Source organism: Gymnoscopelus microlampas (genome assembly GCF_963454915.1).
Source record: "Gymnoscopelus microlampas genome assembly, chromosome: 4".
Taxonomy (NCBI): Eukaryota; Metazoa; Chordata; class Actinopteri; order Myctophiformes; family Myctophidae; genus Gymnoscopelus; species Gymnoscopelus microlampas.
The window spans coordinates 20,600,523-20,616,491 of record NC_139941.1 but is presented as its reverse complement, the minus strand read 5'-3'; the positions used below and the strand labels follow the sequence as shown (position 1 = coordinate 20,616,491).

The 15,969-nt window shown below is 44.8% G+C and overlaps 1 protein-coding gene across 1 annotated transcript in view; it reads right to left on the bottom strand.

Moving 5' to 3' along the window:
- LOC311044619 (ADP-ribosylation factor-like protein 15) overlaps positions 1 to 15,969 on the bottom strand; it is a 165,338-nt gene that overhangs the window by 86,310 nt on the left and 63,059 nt on the right. The window contains exons 2-3 of the mRNA XM_084056329.1: positions 8,649 to 8,793; positions 6,418 to 6,477 (exon numbers count right to left, since the gene is read on the bottom strand). Coding sequence (XP_083912455.1) covers positions 6,418 to 6,477; positions 8,649 to 8,793 — 205 coding nt within the window. The remainder of the gene's footprint in view (positions 1 to 6,417; positions 6,478 to 8,648; positions 8,794 to 15,969) is intronic.

Sequence of the window (15,969 nt, the reverse complement as noted above, 5' to 3'; positions counted from 1 at the left end):
CTCAGAACTCAAAATCAGAACAGTCTGGAAGCATCTGCTTTGAGCCCAAATGACAATTTACAAATGATTTCAATTTGGGGTGGACCTTTTCCTTTGCACAGAGGAACAGCCTCCCTGCTGGGCAAAGCAAGCCGCATTGTGGTCCCATTTGATAGTAATACGAACCATGTTGCTTTGAGTACAATGTCGTGGTTTTGTCCTGAGGACATGTGCTCACATATTTACTTTGCTCGATGGTGGCCACACAGAGGACTGGTTAGTGTTCTGTGATGTTCTTACTGTAATTCCCCCGGTGGGCTGTGTGTGTGTGTGTGTGTGTGTGTGTGTGTGTGTGTGTGTGTGTGTGTGTGTGTGTGTGTGTGTGTGTGTGTGTGTGTGTGTGTGTGTGTGTGTGTGTGTGTGTGTGTGTGTGTGTGTGTGTGTGTGTGTGTGTGTGTGTGTGTGTGTGTGTGTGTGTGTGTGTGCGCGCGCGCGCGAGTGTGAGTGTGTGAGTGTGAACAGCCAATGATGGAAGGCAACATGGACTCCACAGAGTTCAATATATGCACATAATGTTCTCGTTCAAACACATTTTGAAATTCCCACTGCTTAACCAAATATATTGTACAGTATATTCAAGCACAGCCCCACTCGGGCACAAACGAGTTTAACCCACATGTGACACTACATCAACACTCAAAATCATGTTCATACGCAAACACACAGTTTATTTTTCCCTTTTCAAAATGTCCACTGCCTCTCATTTAAAGCAAACTAATTGGTATGGTAGGTATGGATATATACATCGCAAACTTCAAGAGAAGTACATTACAGGCGCAAATATCTGCCAGGCTCCTTCAAATAGAATGCCTCGACAAGTCTTTACCACCGCCAGAGCACTCAAACACAGCGGCGATGAGTGCCTCTTATTATGACCACTACTTCATCAGCTGTCATCGAGTGTCATGCACGCGCGCGCTGAGATGGTCCGTCTAGACTCGACGTCACTGCCCAGGCGTGAGCACACGCAAACACATACACACACACACACACACACACACACACACACACACACACACACACACACACACACACACACACACACACACACACACACACACACACACACACACACACACACACACACACACACACACACACACACACACACACACACACACACACACACACACACACACACACACGCTCAGACGCCATTAACGGATGCCTCCCTGTGTCGCTGGTGATGCCCTTCCCACCTAATCCCATACCTGGCACCAGCTGGGTCGGAAATACTCGCCAGACTCTGTCACTGCACGCAGCTGGGAGATAGCCGGACGCAATGTTGTGTCAATGTCAGCCAACGCACAGCTTGCTCAAGTCTACCCTTGATATGGGACAAGTGTACTAGAGTTCATGTTGGAATATCAGAGTGGAAAAGACACATTTCATCTTAATGTGTACTAAAACCTCAAGGAAATTAATGTAATCACAGAACCAGCAAAGAGATAGAGAGCTGCAACGAAAGTGAACAGCTCATTACCTCAGATCAACAGTCTACGAATGCCAATGAACACTTCTAGCCGGAAATGTATTTCAATCTCGGAGCAGATTTTCAGTTTGACCTCTAACTGCTGCATGAGTGTGATAGTGTGGGATCAGCCTGACATGATGGTGACAATGCCCCCCTGTACCAGCCTTGCACCTTGGCGGTGAGTGGCTACATGAGAGCACAAGATAAACCGGCCTACTTTAAAATGGACTATTTATACCCAGCTGGTGTTAAAATGGTTCAGCACACCAACAATGACAGCAAACACAACTCTTATCGGATAACCATGTGTCTGAGGGCTGGATGATGGGTTCCAAAATCAGTGAGAAAGGACAGCAATGAGAGATGGTGAGAGAGATTAAAGACATTGACATTGATCATTTTCTACAATCTATGGATGAATCATCCAATTGTGTGCTCTGCTTGGAGTATTAATTATTTTATTTGTTGTTGTTATTGTTTTTTGTTGTTTCGCTTTGTTTTGTTTTTCTCACATTTGTATCATTCGATTGTCTTTTCGTTTTTTGTTAAATGTTTTGTGTAAAAGTGTTGTTGTTGTGGCATTGTCGTTGAGTACCCCTTTGAAAGCAAGATGGTAATTCTCAAGTTGTTATTGCTAATAAAAGATTACAACCAAACGGAACGGATTGTAATAGCATGGAATGTAAAACAGAGAAGAAGAAGAGGTAATTCTCAACTTGTTATTGCTAATGAAAAATTACAAACAAACGGAACGGAACGGAATAGGATGGAATGTAAAACAGAGAAGAAGAGAGACCGACAAGAAAAACAATGAGACAACTTGCCAAAATGTTCACATTATTTCCCCCAAATCTTCGCCTATATTATGTGGTTAAGTAGGATGAATGGAGGATGAATCACCCAAAACATAGACGATCGGAGATCTCCAACTACCGACCATCTGGGGACTTATAAAAGCAAGGTGGTTGCTAGAACAGTGGCAAGAACAACCTCTAACAAAGCTACAGTGTGTACGCTTTGGAAACCAATCATGTCACCATCCCAATATGAAGAGCTACACTAAATTGGTTCTGCAATGCAGGTTTTTTGTTTAACTCTAAATTATTCCACACAATTTTCACAAGGAAAGCTGGGAGATTGTCCTCACTCTTTAGCTGAGCGAAGCAGTTAGAGTCTGACTTGTGAGTTTACATAAAATATGTGGGTATTGTCGTTGAGGACCCCTTTGAAAACAAGATGGTCATTCTCAAGTTGTTATTGCTAATAAAAAATGACTAACAAACGGAACGGAACGGAATAGGATGGAAAGTAAAACAGAGAACAAGAAGAGAGAAGAAACAAGAAAAACAATGAGACAACTTGCAGAATAGAAATCAAAAAGCTTAATACATTTGCCACCAATAACAAAAGTACAAAGAGAAACAGATTCCTAATAATCACCCACAGGCTAGCTCAGCATATGTTTAAAAGTCCTCTCTCTCTCTCTCTCTCTCTGGTTTTAAGGTTCGTTTTTACTACTATTTGTTCGGGTAAATCCTTTGTATGGTTGGCTTTTTAAAAAAGCGGTTTTGTCCAAACTGGGCTAAATCGTGTTTGGCAATGGCCTAAGTGGCACCCCAAACATTAACATCAAAGTCAAACCGTTGCATAAAAAGTGTTTGGACAACAACAACAAACAACTTGTTGCGCGAAGGAGTCACGCACAGAAAGGAGTAGAACTACATGTCATAGCATGCTGTGTTGTGAGATCGTAGATTGTCTATTTTCAGTGCGCGACACCAGCACACCGCTAAGTACAACTCAGACTTAAGTCAAGGTTCATTGAAGGAAACAAGCCACTAAGGTATTGTAAGGTACAAAGATTGAGAGGCCAGGAATATGGAAGTCTGTGCGTCACCAGTGCAGTATCGCAACACATAAAATAAATCAAGCGTGTTCGCAAGAAAGAGGTCAGGAGGAAGACAGTATACAGTAGACTGTTAGAACTACACAGTGGAAGAATAAGGCTGCATTCCACTTGATTTTCGCTCAAACCCTCAGTCCTCGGCAGTGGTGTAATGATGATTTTTTTCCCGGCGTGCACCGTACCATGCCAAGTTATGCTTCGACGCACTAGGGTATCGTTGATCTACAAGCCCACAACGCGTCACGGATGCGACATGTTGTGGGTTTGTAGATCACCGATTTTCGACGCGCCATACCGTCGTGTACTGTATAAAATGAGCTTATTGAGGCATGAAAAGCACCACAACTCGCTGAGTTCTTAACCGATTTACACACAGTGTTTGGTTTGTATGATGCAGGATTAAGAATGCTGGTTTTCATACCAAAATGCTTGTAGATTGTAAATATAAAATGGCCTAACTTATAACACGAAACAACTTTTTGCTGTTGTTATCATTGCAGTGAATATGGATAATATAATAGGCTACAGCCTAGCCTTCAAGTACAAAAAGGTGTAATACTTAATCATAATTTTTGCTCATGCCATTAGTTATATCTGTCTTTCACAAATGAATAAATAAATAATAAAGCCTAGGGCAGGGCCTATCAAAATAAACTTGTGTGATAACATGTTATTGGCTTAATTTTTGGTGTAGCACCAATCCACCAGCCGCCACTGGTTTAGAGACAGATTTGATGGCTCGCTCTAAGGGTGCACTGCAGTGAACTTGACCCACATACTTAGCGGACTGGACGACACTTGACGTGGCGTGAGGAAAACAACGTCCAGTTTTTGGCGGGGACAGGCGGAGAGGCTACAGGGCGAGTGCCAAGACAACTGAAATGGCCCGACTGGGATCCCGCAGATGAAGAAGAAGAAAAAGAAGAAATATCAACTTGACTGTGAATCCCGACGAGGGGGACATTGAGCAAGAGTATACGACCCATCCCTCCCACCTCAAGATGAAACTCATAAACACTTTGGTGCTCAGGGACAGCACACTTCCACTGAGCCAAACAAAGGGGCCAAGCGTCAAAAAGCACATTTCGCCTCAAGCACGACCCAGCAGCGGTCAGTAGAAGCGTGGAAATATCTGCTTGTTTTTACCGTCGCCCGTCTATCCATAACGGATGGCACCATAAATCGCTCAAATTCCTTGGCTGTGTGTATTTACAAGAAAGGGAGAAGGGGGAGTAAGAGAGGGTGTGAATAGGGAGGTGGGGGTTAGAGAGAGAGACGGGGAGAACTGATTTCATCATCTTTTTGCTGGGGTGGCAGCCCACCTCCACTAAATCAAGTGCGTCAAGCGTGGGACCAGTGTTTTTCCAACCACAATAATATCCCACCAGACGGGCTTTGACCTAGTCCAGGAAACCCTCTTTTGTGAACCTCCCAACGAGCTCTGTCCAAATTTGGTAGCTCCCTCGTTGGTGGTCTCCAACCGCCTCTCTCTCTCTCTGTGTGTGTGTGTGTGTGTGTGTGTGTGTGTGTGTGTGTGTGTGTGTGTGTGTGTGTGTGTGTGTGTGTGTGTGTGTGTGTGTGTGTGTGTGTGTGTGTGTGTGTGTGTGTGTGTGTGTGTGTGTGTGTGTGTGTGTGTGTTCATGTTTCGGGGAGGCTAGGTTGGCCTGCTTTACAAAACATGCACTGCACCTGTCACATGCCTGGTGTGGACAAAACAACATAAATTACTTTGAGTCTCAACAAAATCATAAATTGTGGCGTTGTAAGGAGGTGAGGGGTCGGTGGGGGGTAATTTATCTCTTTTCTCCCTTCCTCACTGTGGACACCCCTCATTGCCTTTGCTCTGTTTATCTGCTCCTTGAGATCTCCAATCGCTGCTTGTTAAAACTCAAACAGCTTCCTCGAGTGTTGCTCATTTCCAGGAATCATTCCCAATGATGTGTTCCTCATATCGTCACTGTCGGGGCGGAAATCTTGTATCATCTTTTTTTTTTTTTTCATAAATCATTACCCTATTTTATACTTTGCTATGTGACACTGTTGTGCAAAAGTAGCAGAAATAGCTGATCTACAAGCTCACAAGACATCACGATGTGACAAGCTTGTAGATAGGCTATAAAACAAAAACTACAAAAAATGTTTGTGAGGCTTTGTTTGTCTGTCTGTGGTTTTTATAAATATTTAACCAATTAACAAGAGCTTGTTGTGACTACATAGGAAACTCATATCCTGACCAGTGTGCAGTCTCATCAAAAACAGCGTTGGTGGCCCGGATCGCTGGCCTAGCGGTCCGGGCACCTAGGCTATAGTATAGCCTGACAGCACGTCACGGGTTCGAGTCCCGTTCCCGACGACCGTTGCTGTGTGTCTCTCCCTGTCTCTCTCTCCCTCCTCCCTGTCCATCTTCACTTACATAATATCAATAAAGGCAGAAAAGCCCCAAAAAAAGGGGGGAAAAGCATAACTTTAAAAACAGCGTTGGTTTTGCTGTCATTTGATGCACCAACCTCAAATATTTTGTCAGGGTTGATCTGTATTTTGTGTAACTTGTGTAACTGTAATAGAGAATTCGAACAAAAACTAGAACATATAGGACTGATAGCCTGACAACAGGTCACGCCATAATGTAATGTGCATCATGGATATCTTTATTGTTATTCTTTGGATTTCCAAGTTCAGGCTGAGAGTAATTCATTCATAACACGTATTATTGCTTCTTAAATGAAGGATATATTTTCACTACTCAACTACTCATTTAGAAATGTAGCCAATAAATAAAATATAATATCAATATGAGACATTTAGCTTTGTAGCTAATTGGGGGACAGTTGGGGCACACTGTCCATTGTCCCCGCTAAGTTTTCAAAATAAATAGTTTTTTCTAAAGTACTGCAATTTTTTTCCTCAAAATAAACAAAGAAAGATAATGTGGCAAATGCTAAGTGTGGCGCTGAAGCATTAGCGTGAATGAACGCTGATGAGGTGGCAAGTACCTTACCTCCAAGTTCCTTTACGTTCAAGATGGCATTTGGAAATGGCACTGCTTTAATGCTGAAACCTAAGAAAAGAAAATAAGAACAGAAAAAGATTGTAAATGCAATTTTATTTTAGATGTCACTGTGAAAACCATTGTATAATGATAATCTTATTGTTAGTACAATATCCAGGGGGAACTGACAGCACCGACAAGGCATTTTGGGTGATATAGACTCATGTCCTCAACAGCAACAAAGGGACTGGATTTCACAAATCCCTTTTGTCAGAATATTTGACGTACCTTTTCCAAACCACCAGCTAAGAATCACCCACAGAGCTGACAGTGTATGTGGTAAATGAAAAGAAAACAAAGGAACTTGTTCTGGTGTCGGGGTTAACTAAACAGAACCATATTTTTTTTCCTTTCTTTTTTTTCTCTTCTTCTTCTGTGTTGAGGTTGGTGGAAGACAGCACTCGTGACTAAAGTGCTACTATGTATTATGCGGTTGGTTACAGTGGTTTCTCAGGGCTGGCAATGCACAAAACCAACTAAACAGAATAAAATGAGAATAAAAACGTCCTTCAAATAGTGCTAATGGGATTTATCTGCCTGCGAGTGTTCATACATAAGGGACAGGTCCTGGAAGAGCACGTAAGCCAGTCCAGACCGCCTGATCGAAACCACAAAAAGCCCCGCTCTGGTTTGTTGGCACGTTCCTGAACTCAAAATTCATAGAAGCTAAAGGTAAGAGGTGGAGAGAACCTCAGGAACTCCCTTGCTTATAAATAATGTCCTCCGCTGTGCAGCTGTTGGCAGACAGAGACCGCTAAATATCCAAACCCATTTGAGAGAAGGTCGCTGACACGATCCCTTGTGTTGACGTGTAACTCCAGTAGTGTACAAATGTAACCAAATGGACCCATTACACTCCCGGATTTAACACTGAGGATTTTACTGTGTACACAACTCTACACAAAAGTAAATAACAGTCAGTATTTTCTTCTATTGATGTCCTTTTGAGTTGGACACAGGTGGTCACTCCTCCCTTCTGTGAAGTGTACACTTAGTCTAGTACAGCTGGGGGTTTCTTTATATTTAGCCACAAACGGTTAAAGTGGCCAATGACGAAAAAACCCACAGTGGGATTCCTGCAAAGCCTACAGTAATCGTGGATGGAGTGAAGATTGATGGCCATCTCCTTGAGGGTTTTATGCTATGTATACAGGAAGCGGGTTGTTTTCTTTTGCAGGTGAGAGATGTACAACCCTGAAGCTTCTGACACACTTAAAGGGGTAGTCCACCCAAAAAATGACTTATTTTCTATCAATTACTCTCCGGTAGGAGACTCAGTAGGAGACCCAATTGGGTCTGACCGATGACTCGGTCATCAAATGTGACAAAAACGTATTCATCTCCATGAATTCAAGGCTTCATGGGCTGTGTAATTGATAGAAAATAAGAAATCTTTGGGTGAACTACTCCTTTAAGTAGCTTGGTGGGTGTTTCGTAGAAGAGTGTGGGTTAGAGAGAAACGGCTTAGCTGTGCTGTTGTCGATATCAGGGGACTCTGGAACACATAGGTATGTGGCTGTGATTTTCCAACACTCCCATGCTCCAATACCTGCACGCTGCACTGCTAACAGTATTAACTTAACCACTTAAACCCAAGCATCCGTATTGTGGGGAAAGCTTTAGCAGAAAATAGTAGATCAACAAGCTCACAATGTGCTGCGCTGCGACGCACAGCTAAGCCACAACGCAAATCTTTGAATATATATGTTTTTTAAAGCGAACATTTTTGACTCAAATCTTTGCTTCTGGGGATTCTGATCTTCTAAATCCTGACAGTTAAAAAAGAAAATTATGTTGCTATAAAATCAGTGGTTCTCAAACTTTTTTCACGCCAAGGACCCCCAAAATGTTATGTATTTGTCCACGGACCGCGGACACCCCCCTCCACACACACACCCCCAACCCCCCACCCCCCATCTCCAAATATTTTGATCCAGGGACCCCCAGAAGCAAAGTTTCGAGTTAAAAATGTATGTATGTATATATATATATATATATATATATTCAAAGACTTGCACACATTTTCATGTTTTTTTTTCCAAAAATGGCAGATCTACAAGCTCATAGATCGAGCTAAATATGAGCTATGAGCTTGTATATCTATGAGCTTGTATATGTTCACTTCCAGGAGGACACCACTGGGTGTCCCATGGTTTGCACACTGCCCGCCCTCGTCTCACCTGTGGTAGGAAAGATGCCCTCACTGCCCTCGCTGCAAAGGCGTGACAGCAGGCTGGTCTTTCCAGCACCTGTCATGCCGATGCATACCACGTCATACTCTGGTCTTGGCGGCGGAGGTCCTTTACAGCACAGTGCCCGGAAACACTGAAACGAAAACACACAACATGCTCCTTTAATAGTGGAGTAACATAGTGTACAGTAGACATGTGATAATAACATTTAAACACAAAACAATCCAACGTCCAACAACACAGCTCTGATACAGAAAACATCAAATACAAAGTCGCAAGTTCTCAATCAGGCACATTTCTACTTGCTTACAAATTCTATAAGGGGGGGTGGGGAGGGGGGTTACCCTTTGCTTTTCCTCAGACTATGTACAGTACATGACAGTTGTTCCAGGGCGAGAGAAGATACCGTGTTCCTTTATCAACATCTTCGTAACACAACCAACACACATCCTCACTGAAAAACAGACCCAGTACACCATCTACAGTATAGATTGTGATCAGTCAGATTCAGTCTCAAGCCCCCGTTGGCCACAAGCCGATGATCTGTCTCATTTTTTGGGCTATGCAAAAATAGCAAAAATAGCAGATATATAGATCTGCTATTTTTTTTAAATCTACAAAATGTGTGCACATTTTTTTATATATATATATTTTTTTAAAGCAAACTTTTTAAATTCAAATCTTTGCTTCTGGGAGGTCCCTGGAACAAAACATTTTGAGATGGGGTCCGTGAACAATACATATCTAAAAATGTTTTCTAAACCTTAACAGTATGTTGTTATGCCAGTGGTGCTCCAACATTTCCATGTCAAGGACCCCCAAAATGATATGTATTTGGCCGTGGACCCCCATCTCAAAATATGTTGTTCCAGGGACGCCCAGAACCACAGATCGGAGTTAAAAATGTTCGCTTTAAAACATATGCATTCAAAGATTTGCCAAAAAAAAAATCAAGATTTGAAAAATAAAATAGCAGTTCTACAAGCTCATAGCGCTGCACTCGGTGCCGCGTTATGAGCTTTTATATCTGCTATTTTTTTAATAGCCAAAGAAATCTTAAAATGACACAGATGCGGTCTTAATGGATTAAGGCTGGCATTGAACCTGGTCAGAGACTTCTCTTCAGTGTCCTGTCTATATGCCGATGGCCCACTCAACCCTCTCCGGATCACTGTCGGCTCACGTGGAGTGGCCCGCTCAGTGGAGCAGGGCATGCACTCTCTTAAAAAAGCATTTCGAATACTTTCCCAGACTTCTATTGTAAAAGGGAATGAGCAGTTTCACCAAAGGTATACATTGAAAAGATTAAACAAGTTGTGGGAGCATTCAGGAAGGGTTGTGTCTTGATTATGTGCAAAGTCTGTAGGAGAGAACGAGACAGCGAGAGTGGGAAAAGGTCTGTTACTCTGCGTTGGCGCTTGTGTGCATTTGACAGCTTGTGTACGTGTGTGTGTGCACGCACACACACATCTGACTGCCGGCGTGACGTGTTTGTGTCTGCACTCAGTGTGTGTGTGTGTGTGTGTGTGTGTGTGTGTGTGTGTGTGTGTGTGTGTGTGTGTGTGTGTGTGTGTGTGTGTGTGTGTGTGTGTGTGTGTGTGTGTTGGTTAGGTGGGGGGGAGGGGGAGGGGGGGTACCCTGTCTGATTGGGCCCTCATGGCAGCCACAGGCAGACCTGTCAGTCCATGAATCACAGCCTGGAACTGGGGGCCTGCTGTGAGACATTAAGGGGCAAATGCAGTGTGAACCGTGAATGAGATCTTTAAAGCTTGTGTGGAGAGATCAGTATCCAGAACTAAAAAGAGATCTCTTTTATTAGCAGGACGGGGACCAGTCTGGACAAGGCAGGGCAGAGACCCTGTTTGTCTCTCCGTGTCTCTCTCTCTCTCTCTCTCCCTTTCCCCATCAACTGTATCAGATTTCAGGTGGAAGAGCACCAGCGCAAGGTTGCATACTGCTCTTGTCAGCAGAGAGCTGTTCTGCTGTTCAGCACAGCAGAGTCCGACTCGGCTCAATCAAGGCGCTCCCATAGGAAAGAAAAAAAAAAAACATACACACACACGCACGCACGCAGACACACACACACACACACACACACACACACACACACACACACACACACACACACACACACACACACACACACACACACACACACACACACACACACACACACACACACACACACACACACACACACACACACACACACACACACACACACACCGGTGCATGAGAAACTGCCAGTCACAAGCACAATCTCCAGGTGTGCTTCGGCATGCCATAAAAAGGCATAGCTTACCAGGGAGAAGCACATGTAAAGAAGAGAGAGGATAAACAAACAAAGTATTTTCGTCTGCACTGTCAAGTATCATTTGGCAAAGCGTGCAGAAGTTGGGCTCAGGGGGGGAAAAGTTGAGGCTCCCAATTTTATCACCTTCAGGCTCGTGCTTTCTCGAGCAAAAAAACGCACATCATAAAGAAATTCAAGGGTTTTACTTTCATTTCATTTCCTGTCTCGACTTGAATGAGGTGGTCGGAATGAGCGCACAATGTTGTCTTTTTTCGTTATTACGGAGCGTGTTCTCCATTGCTTATGCCAGACAGGGGGGGGGGGGGGGCGCACAGAACATAGAATACACAACACAGAAGTGGCTCAGAGGGCACGTTGGACTGGAGTCTCCCCCAGGCCCCCAGACGCCGGCGACCACCAGGGTCACTCTTCAGGGCCGTGCCAAAACAGCGCTGCCGTTTGATGGAGATGTGGAGGAATCTGCTTCAACGGAACCAGACGACGGTCGAGCAACCCGACCCCCCCGACTCCTGCTTGAACCCGTCGGGTCTGCTCAAACAGGAAACATTTCCCCTCCCCAGAAGAATGGCTAGAGATCAGAAACACACGCGTGTCAGAGAGGGGAACACATGTAAAAGTTTGGTCTGATGGTTTGATGAGGTCATTCTCTTTCTCTCTCTCTCTCTCTCTCTCTCTCTCTCTCTCTCTCTCTCTGTCTTCCATTGCTGTTGTCTCCGTCTGCCCCTGACCCCCGCCCCCCCTACACGCCAGTGTCAGTGTGTCCCATGTACAGATTTGTGTGCTGGTTGAAATGTGCCCTTCAGCTGTCAATGATCTGAGGGGTCAAGAATCACCGGCCGATTAAATCCCCCGGAGGGAAAGTGAGGGTTGGAGGTGAGGAGGGATGAGAGGAGAGTGGTGCGAGGTAGAGGTTGGTGGTTAGTGGGGTACTTGTGGGGAAAGGAAGGACAGCATCCACCCCTGCACCCCCCCCAAACATATTTTCATCTTCAATGACCGTTACCTCACTGACTTGGCGCCCCCCCCCCACCCCAGCAGAGGTGGTGGTGGTCCGAATGGGCTTTGTGTGGGCTTGGAGCCAGAGGTGCCAGCGTTCCCATGAGCACGGGAGGTCGGGATGACTGCCCCCCCACAACCTGCCGACCCGCCTCTCCCTCCCCGTACAGTGCAAACTTCACAACAGTTGCCGAAGGAGCATCCAGGGCCTGACCCCGGGGGCCCCCAGGCACACAGGGGCCCCCTGTGAGAGAGAGAGAGAAGAGAGGTCCCACCTCTGGCCCTCTTTGACAGCGGAAGATTGACGAGGAGCGCTTGGTCAAAAGGCTCACAGGAGAAAAATAAATATGTCCAGAAGCCCCTCGCCGACTTCCAAGTCCTGCCCCTCCCCAATCGGCCACACTTTAAAGGATCTGGAGAGTCCCCGCGCCATGTCGCTAAAACAGAGAGCTCAAATGAGACTGTCCCGTGGTGAGCAACTCTATTAACCAGGCATGAGCATGCCTGGCAGCTTAGACCCATTTCATAGGGGAAGACTAGACTAGATACTGTATACATAGTAAATAGTTATTCAAACAATTGAGCTACTGTAACAATCAAAGCAAGCGGAAATGACAATGATGTTTGAGGATGTGCTCAAAAGGCTTTTTGCCTTCACAGCCTCTTGTTCAGCTTTAGTTTTTGATTGAGGCTACTCAGATCCATGTCCATGAAAAAGAGGGCAATTTTCAGGACAAAACAAATACAACCTAATAAACCCCTTGCCAAGATGCTCTCCATAAACTTCGACCCATCCCAAATGCTTAATTGATTGACTGCCTCTTATAGGATTGGCACAGGTTTTAATCGTGCTTTCCTGAAAGACCTCGGCGAGACGTTACCTCATTGTTGTTGTGAAAGCTGATTAGCTAGGTTTTATGTAAATGAAGAACACTGCTGGGAATAAATATCGGCCCTGACATGGTCCGGCTGCATTTTCAGATGAAACGTCTCCCTAAAAGGTGCATGACATAAGGAAAGTGAAAAAGGCAGCCCCCCAACCTTCAATTTGAAAAAGCTGTCAAGACATCAAACGGGTGATATAATTAGGCCTCTTGGCGGAGGTCCAAGCCTGGCAGAGACACATTGCTGGTATAGCCCACTGGCCGTGAAGAGCTAGGCCATGCAGCTGCATACTGTAGCTGGCCCACAATGTGGTGCAAAGGCTCAAACAAATAAGGAGCCGTTAAATTGAATTACTGGAGCGCTACTGGAGAACGTTAAGATAAGTTGGAAGACTGAGATAAATAGCTGTGTTTACAGGTATGGTCTGGTGCAGCACTGCCACTGACCAAGCTGTAGAATCACTATGTAATCAAACTCCCCGTCCAAAGAAGCCGCCGTTGCTTTGCATGCTATTAACATGTGAAAAATCCATCAGTGTTATTATCACACAGCGGAACCAAACTCTGCCAGGTCCATCACAACAAGCCAAAAAGGTTAAGATGTAATTGGAAAGAACTGGAGCGAGGCAGTTCTGTCCGGGCCATGGGCCATCAGCGGTGCTTATTCACCTGACGCGGCTGTCAAGAAGAGCCAGCCTCTTTTTAGACAACCACCACGTATTTTTAGAGGTCATAAAACATGGGTTAGGGGGAAGCCACCGTCGCAGTAGGCCAGTTCACGTTTCACTCTCGTACTCTGGCCACCGCGGAGACACCTCTGTAGAGTATCAGCATGACGCCACGTTCCAAATCCAGACAGCTCGTCAAGCACTCTGTTACCATACGCAGAGAGCTTGTGCATCAGTTACGGAACGGTCTCGTGAGCGGGAATGGTTAAACCACAGCAAACAGCCCAAAACAAAATGTTCTACGTCAGTGGTTCCCGAACTGGGGGTCGGGGTCCCAAAATTGTTTTGGGGGGTGCCCAGATGATTAGCTTAACGTGCAACAGTATTTTCTCACTCAACCATAAACAAACCAACATACTGTACAGTATAAGTAAAGTGTATACAGGGTATCTGCACATTTCTGCACTTTTCTAACTGTACACAAACGTGAAATCTGTCCTCTGCATTTACCCATCCTAACAATTAGGAGCAGCACTCTCAAGAGTCACAGACCCGGAGGAGATCCATTTGGTTCCTATCAATCATTTAGCTGAGGATCCCCTAGAAGGGGGGTTCCCGGACCCCATGTTGAGAACCAATGATGTGTAGACCACCACAGGAGAATTTCCACTGTAGAATGTAGAATGTTATTAAGGTATATAGAGTATAAATTCCATGAAATAAAACATGTACAAATTACATTACGCAGACGTGTTGTGTTGAGATAACAAGTTATGCATCCTCCATCCTTGTACAGGCAATTAGTTGGGTATTGCATAACATTAACTGCCAATAGCTAATACAATTTGGTGTTCATTTTAATCCTTACATTTTTGTATTGTGACGATGTTGATCTTTTATTCACATGATGATTTTATTGTGATGTGATTTTAATCTGACGACCGACATGAAGATGTCACACGTTTAGTTCTTCTTACACAATCCCAAACATGCATATTGTCGCATTGAAAACCTCATATGTCCTTATTTGTTATTCTTTTCAGGATTCAAATTCAAAAGCTCAAAACGTGTCACTTCGCGCCGTGTTTTGAGCTTGTGGATCTGCTACTTTTGATGCTTTCGTGTGACGCTGTAGTATGATCAAGTAGGGCGCTAATTTACGAAAAAACTAAAAAAGTCAGAGGTTTTCCGCCCAACAGCAACGAAATGTACACACACACACACACACACACACACACACACACACACACACACACACACACACACACACACACAAACACACCCACTCAAGCACAGCCAGGACACTTGCGATCAAAGACAGCGCAGTAGGTCACGTCTTTGCCCAGCACGCCTGTGGCAAGGCGCACTTCCCCTCACAAGCTAGGTTACGCATCAACCGATATGCTTGAACTCCTCACACTGGGCTCAGTGGAGGCGCTAATCAGTGTAACGATGGCTGTTAATCCATTAAGACCGGGCAACGCATCTGAGTTATTTTAAGATTTATTTGGCTATTCAAAAAAAAATGCAGATATACAAGCTCATAGCGCAGCTATGAGCTTGTATATCTGCTGAAAAAAATAATAAGTTTGTGCAAAATACATATTTAAAAATGTTTTCTAAATCCTAACAGTAAGTAAATGGTGCATTTATATAGCGCTTTTATCCAAAGCGCTATACATAGATTGTGCATTACATTCACACATTCATACACCGATGGAGGAGGAAACCATGCAAGGCACCAACCTGCTCATCGGGAGCAATTAGGGGTTCAGTGTGTTGCTCAAGGACACTTCGATACTAAATCTGGGGGAGTCCGGGATCCAACTGGGAACCTCACGGTTTCCATCCAGCCGCTCTACCCTGAGCCACTGCCGCCCCTAACAGTATGTTGCTATATCAGTGGTGCTCCAACTTTTCCATGTCAAGGACCCCCAAAATGATATGTATTTGGCCGCGGACCCCCATCTCAAAATATGTTGTTCCAGGGACCCCCCAGAAGCACAGATCACGATTTAAAAACAAATAGCAGATCTACAAGCTCATAGCGCAGCACTCGGTGCCACACTATGAGCTTGTATATCTGCTATTTTTGAATAGCCCAAAGAAATCTAAAAAATGACACAGATGCGTTTCCGGACCTAATGGATTAAGCGGTGGTATCACTTGTTTTCTTTCCCTCCAGGCAGCACTACCCATGGTTAGACATGCCAGAACCCCAAAACCATGACTTCCTCCATGGCTGCCAGATTACACAAGCCTGGTATCTTGAGTTCCAGCAGGCGGTGAAACTGGCGAAGAACGGGGGGGGCGGGGGGGTGGGGGGGGACGGGGGGGTGACTGGGGGTTTGGTGGGGGAATAGGGAAAGGACATTTGAGACAGTGGCCTCTGGGAATGACAGCCACCACAAACAGACAGACAGACAGACATAGGACACTGGGACAGG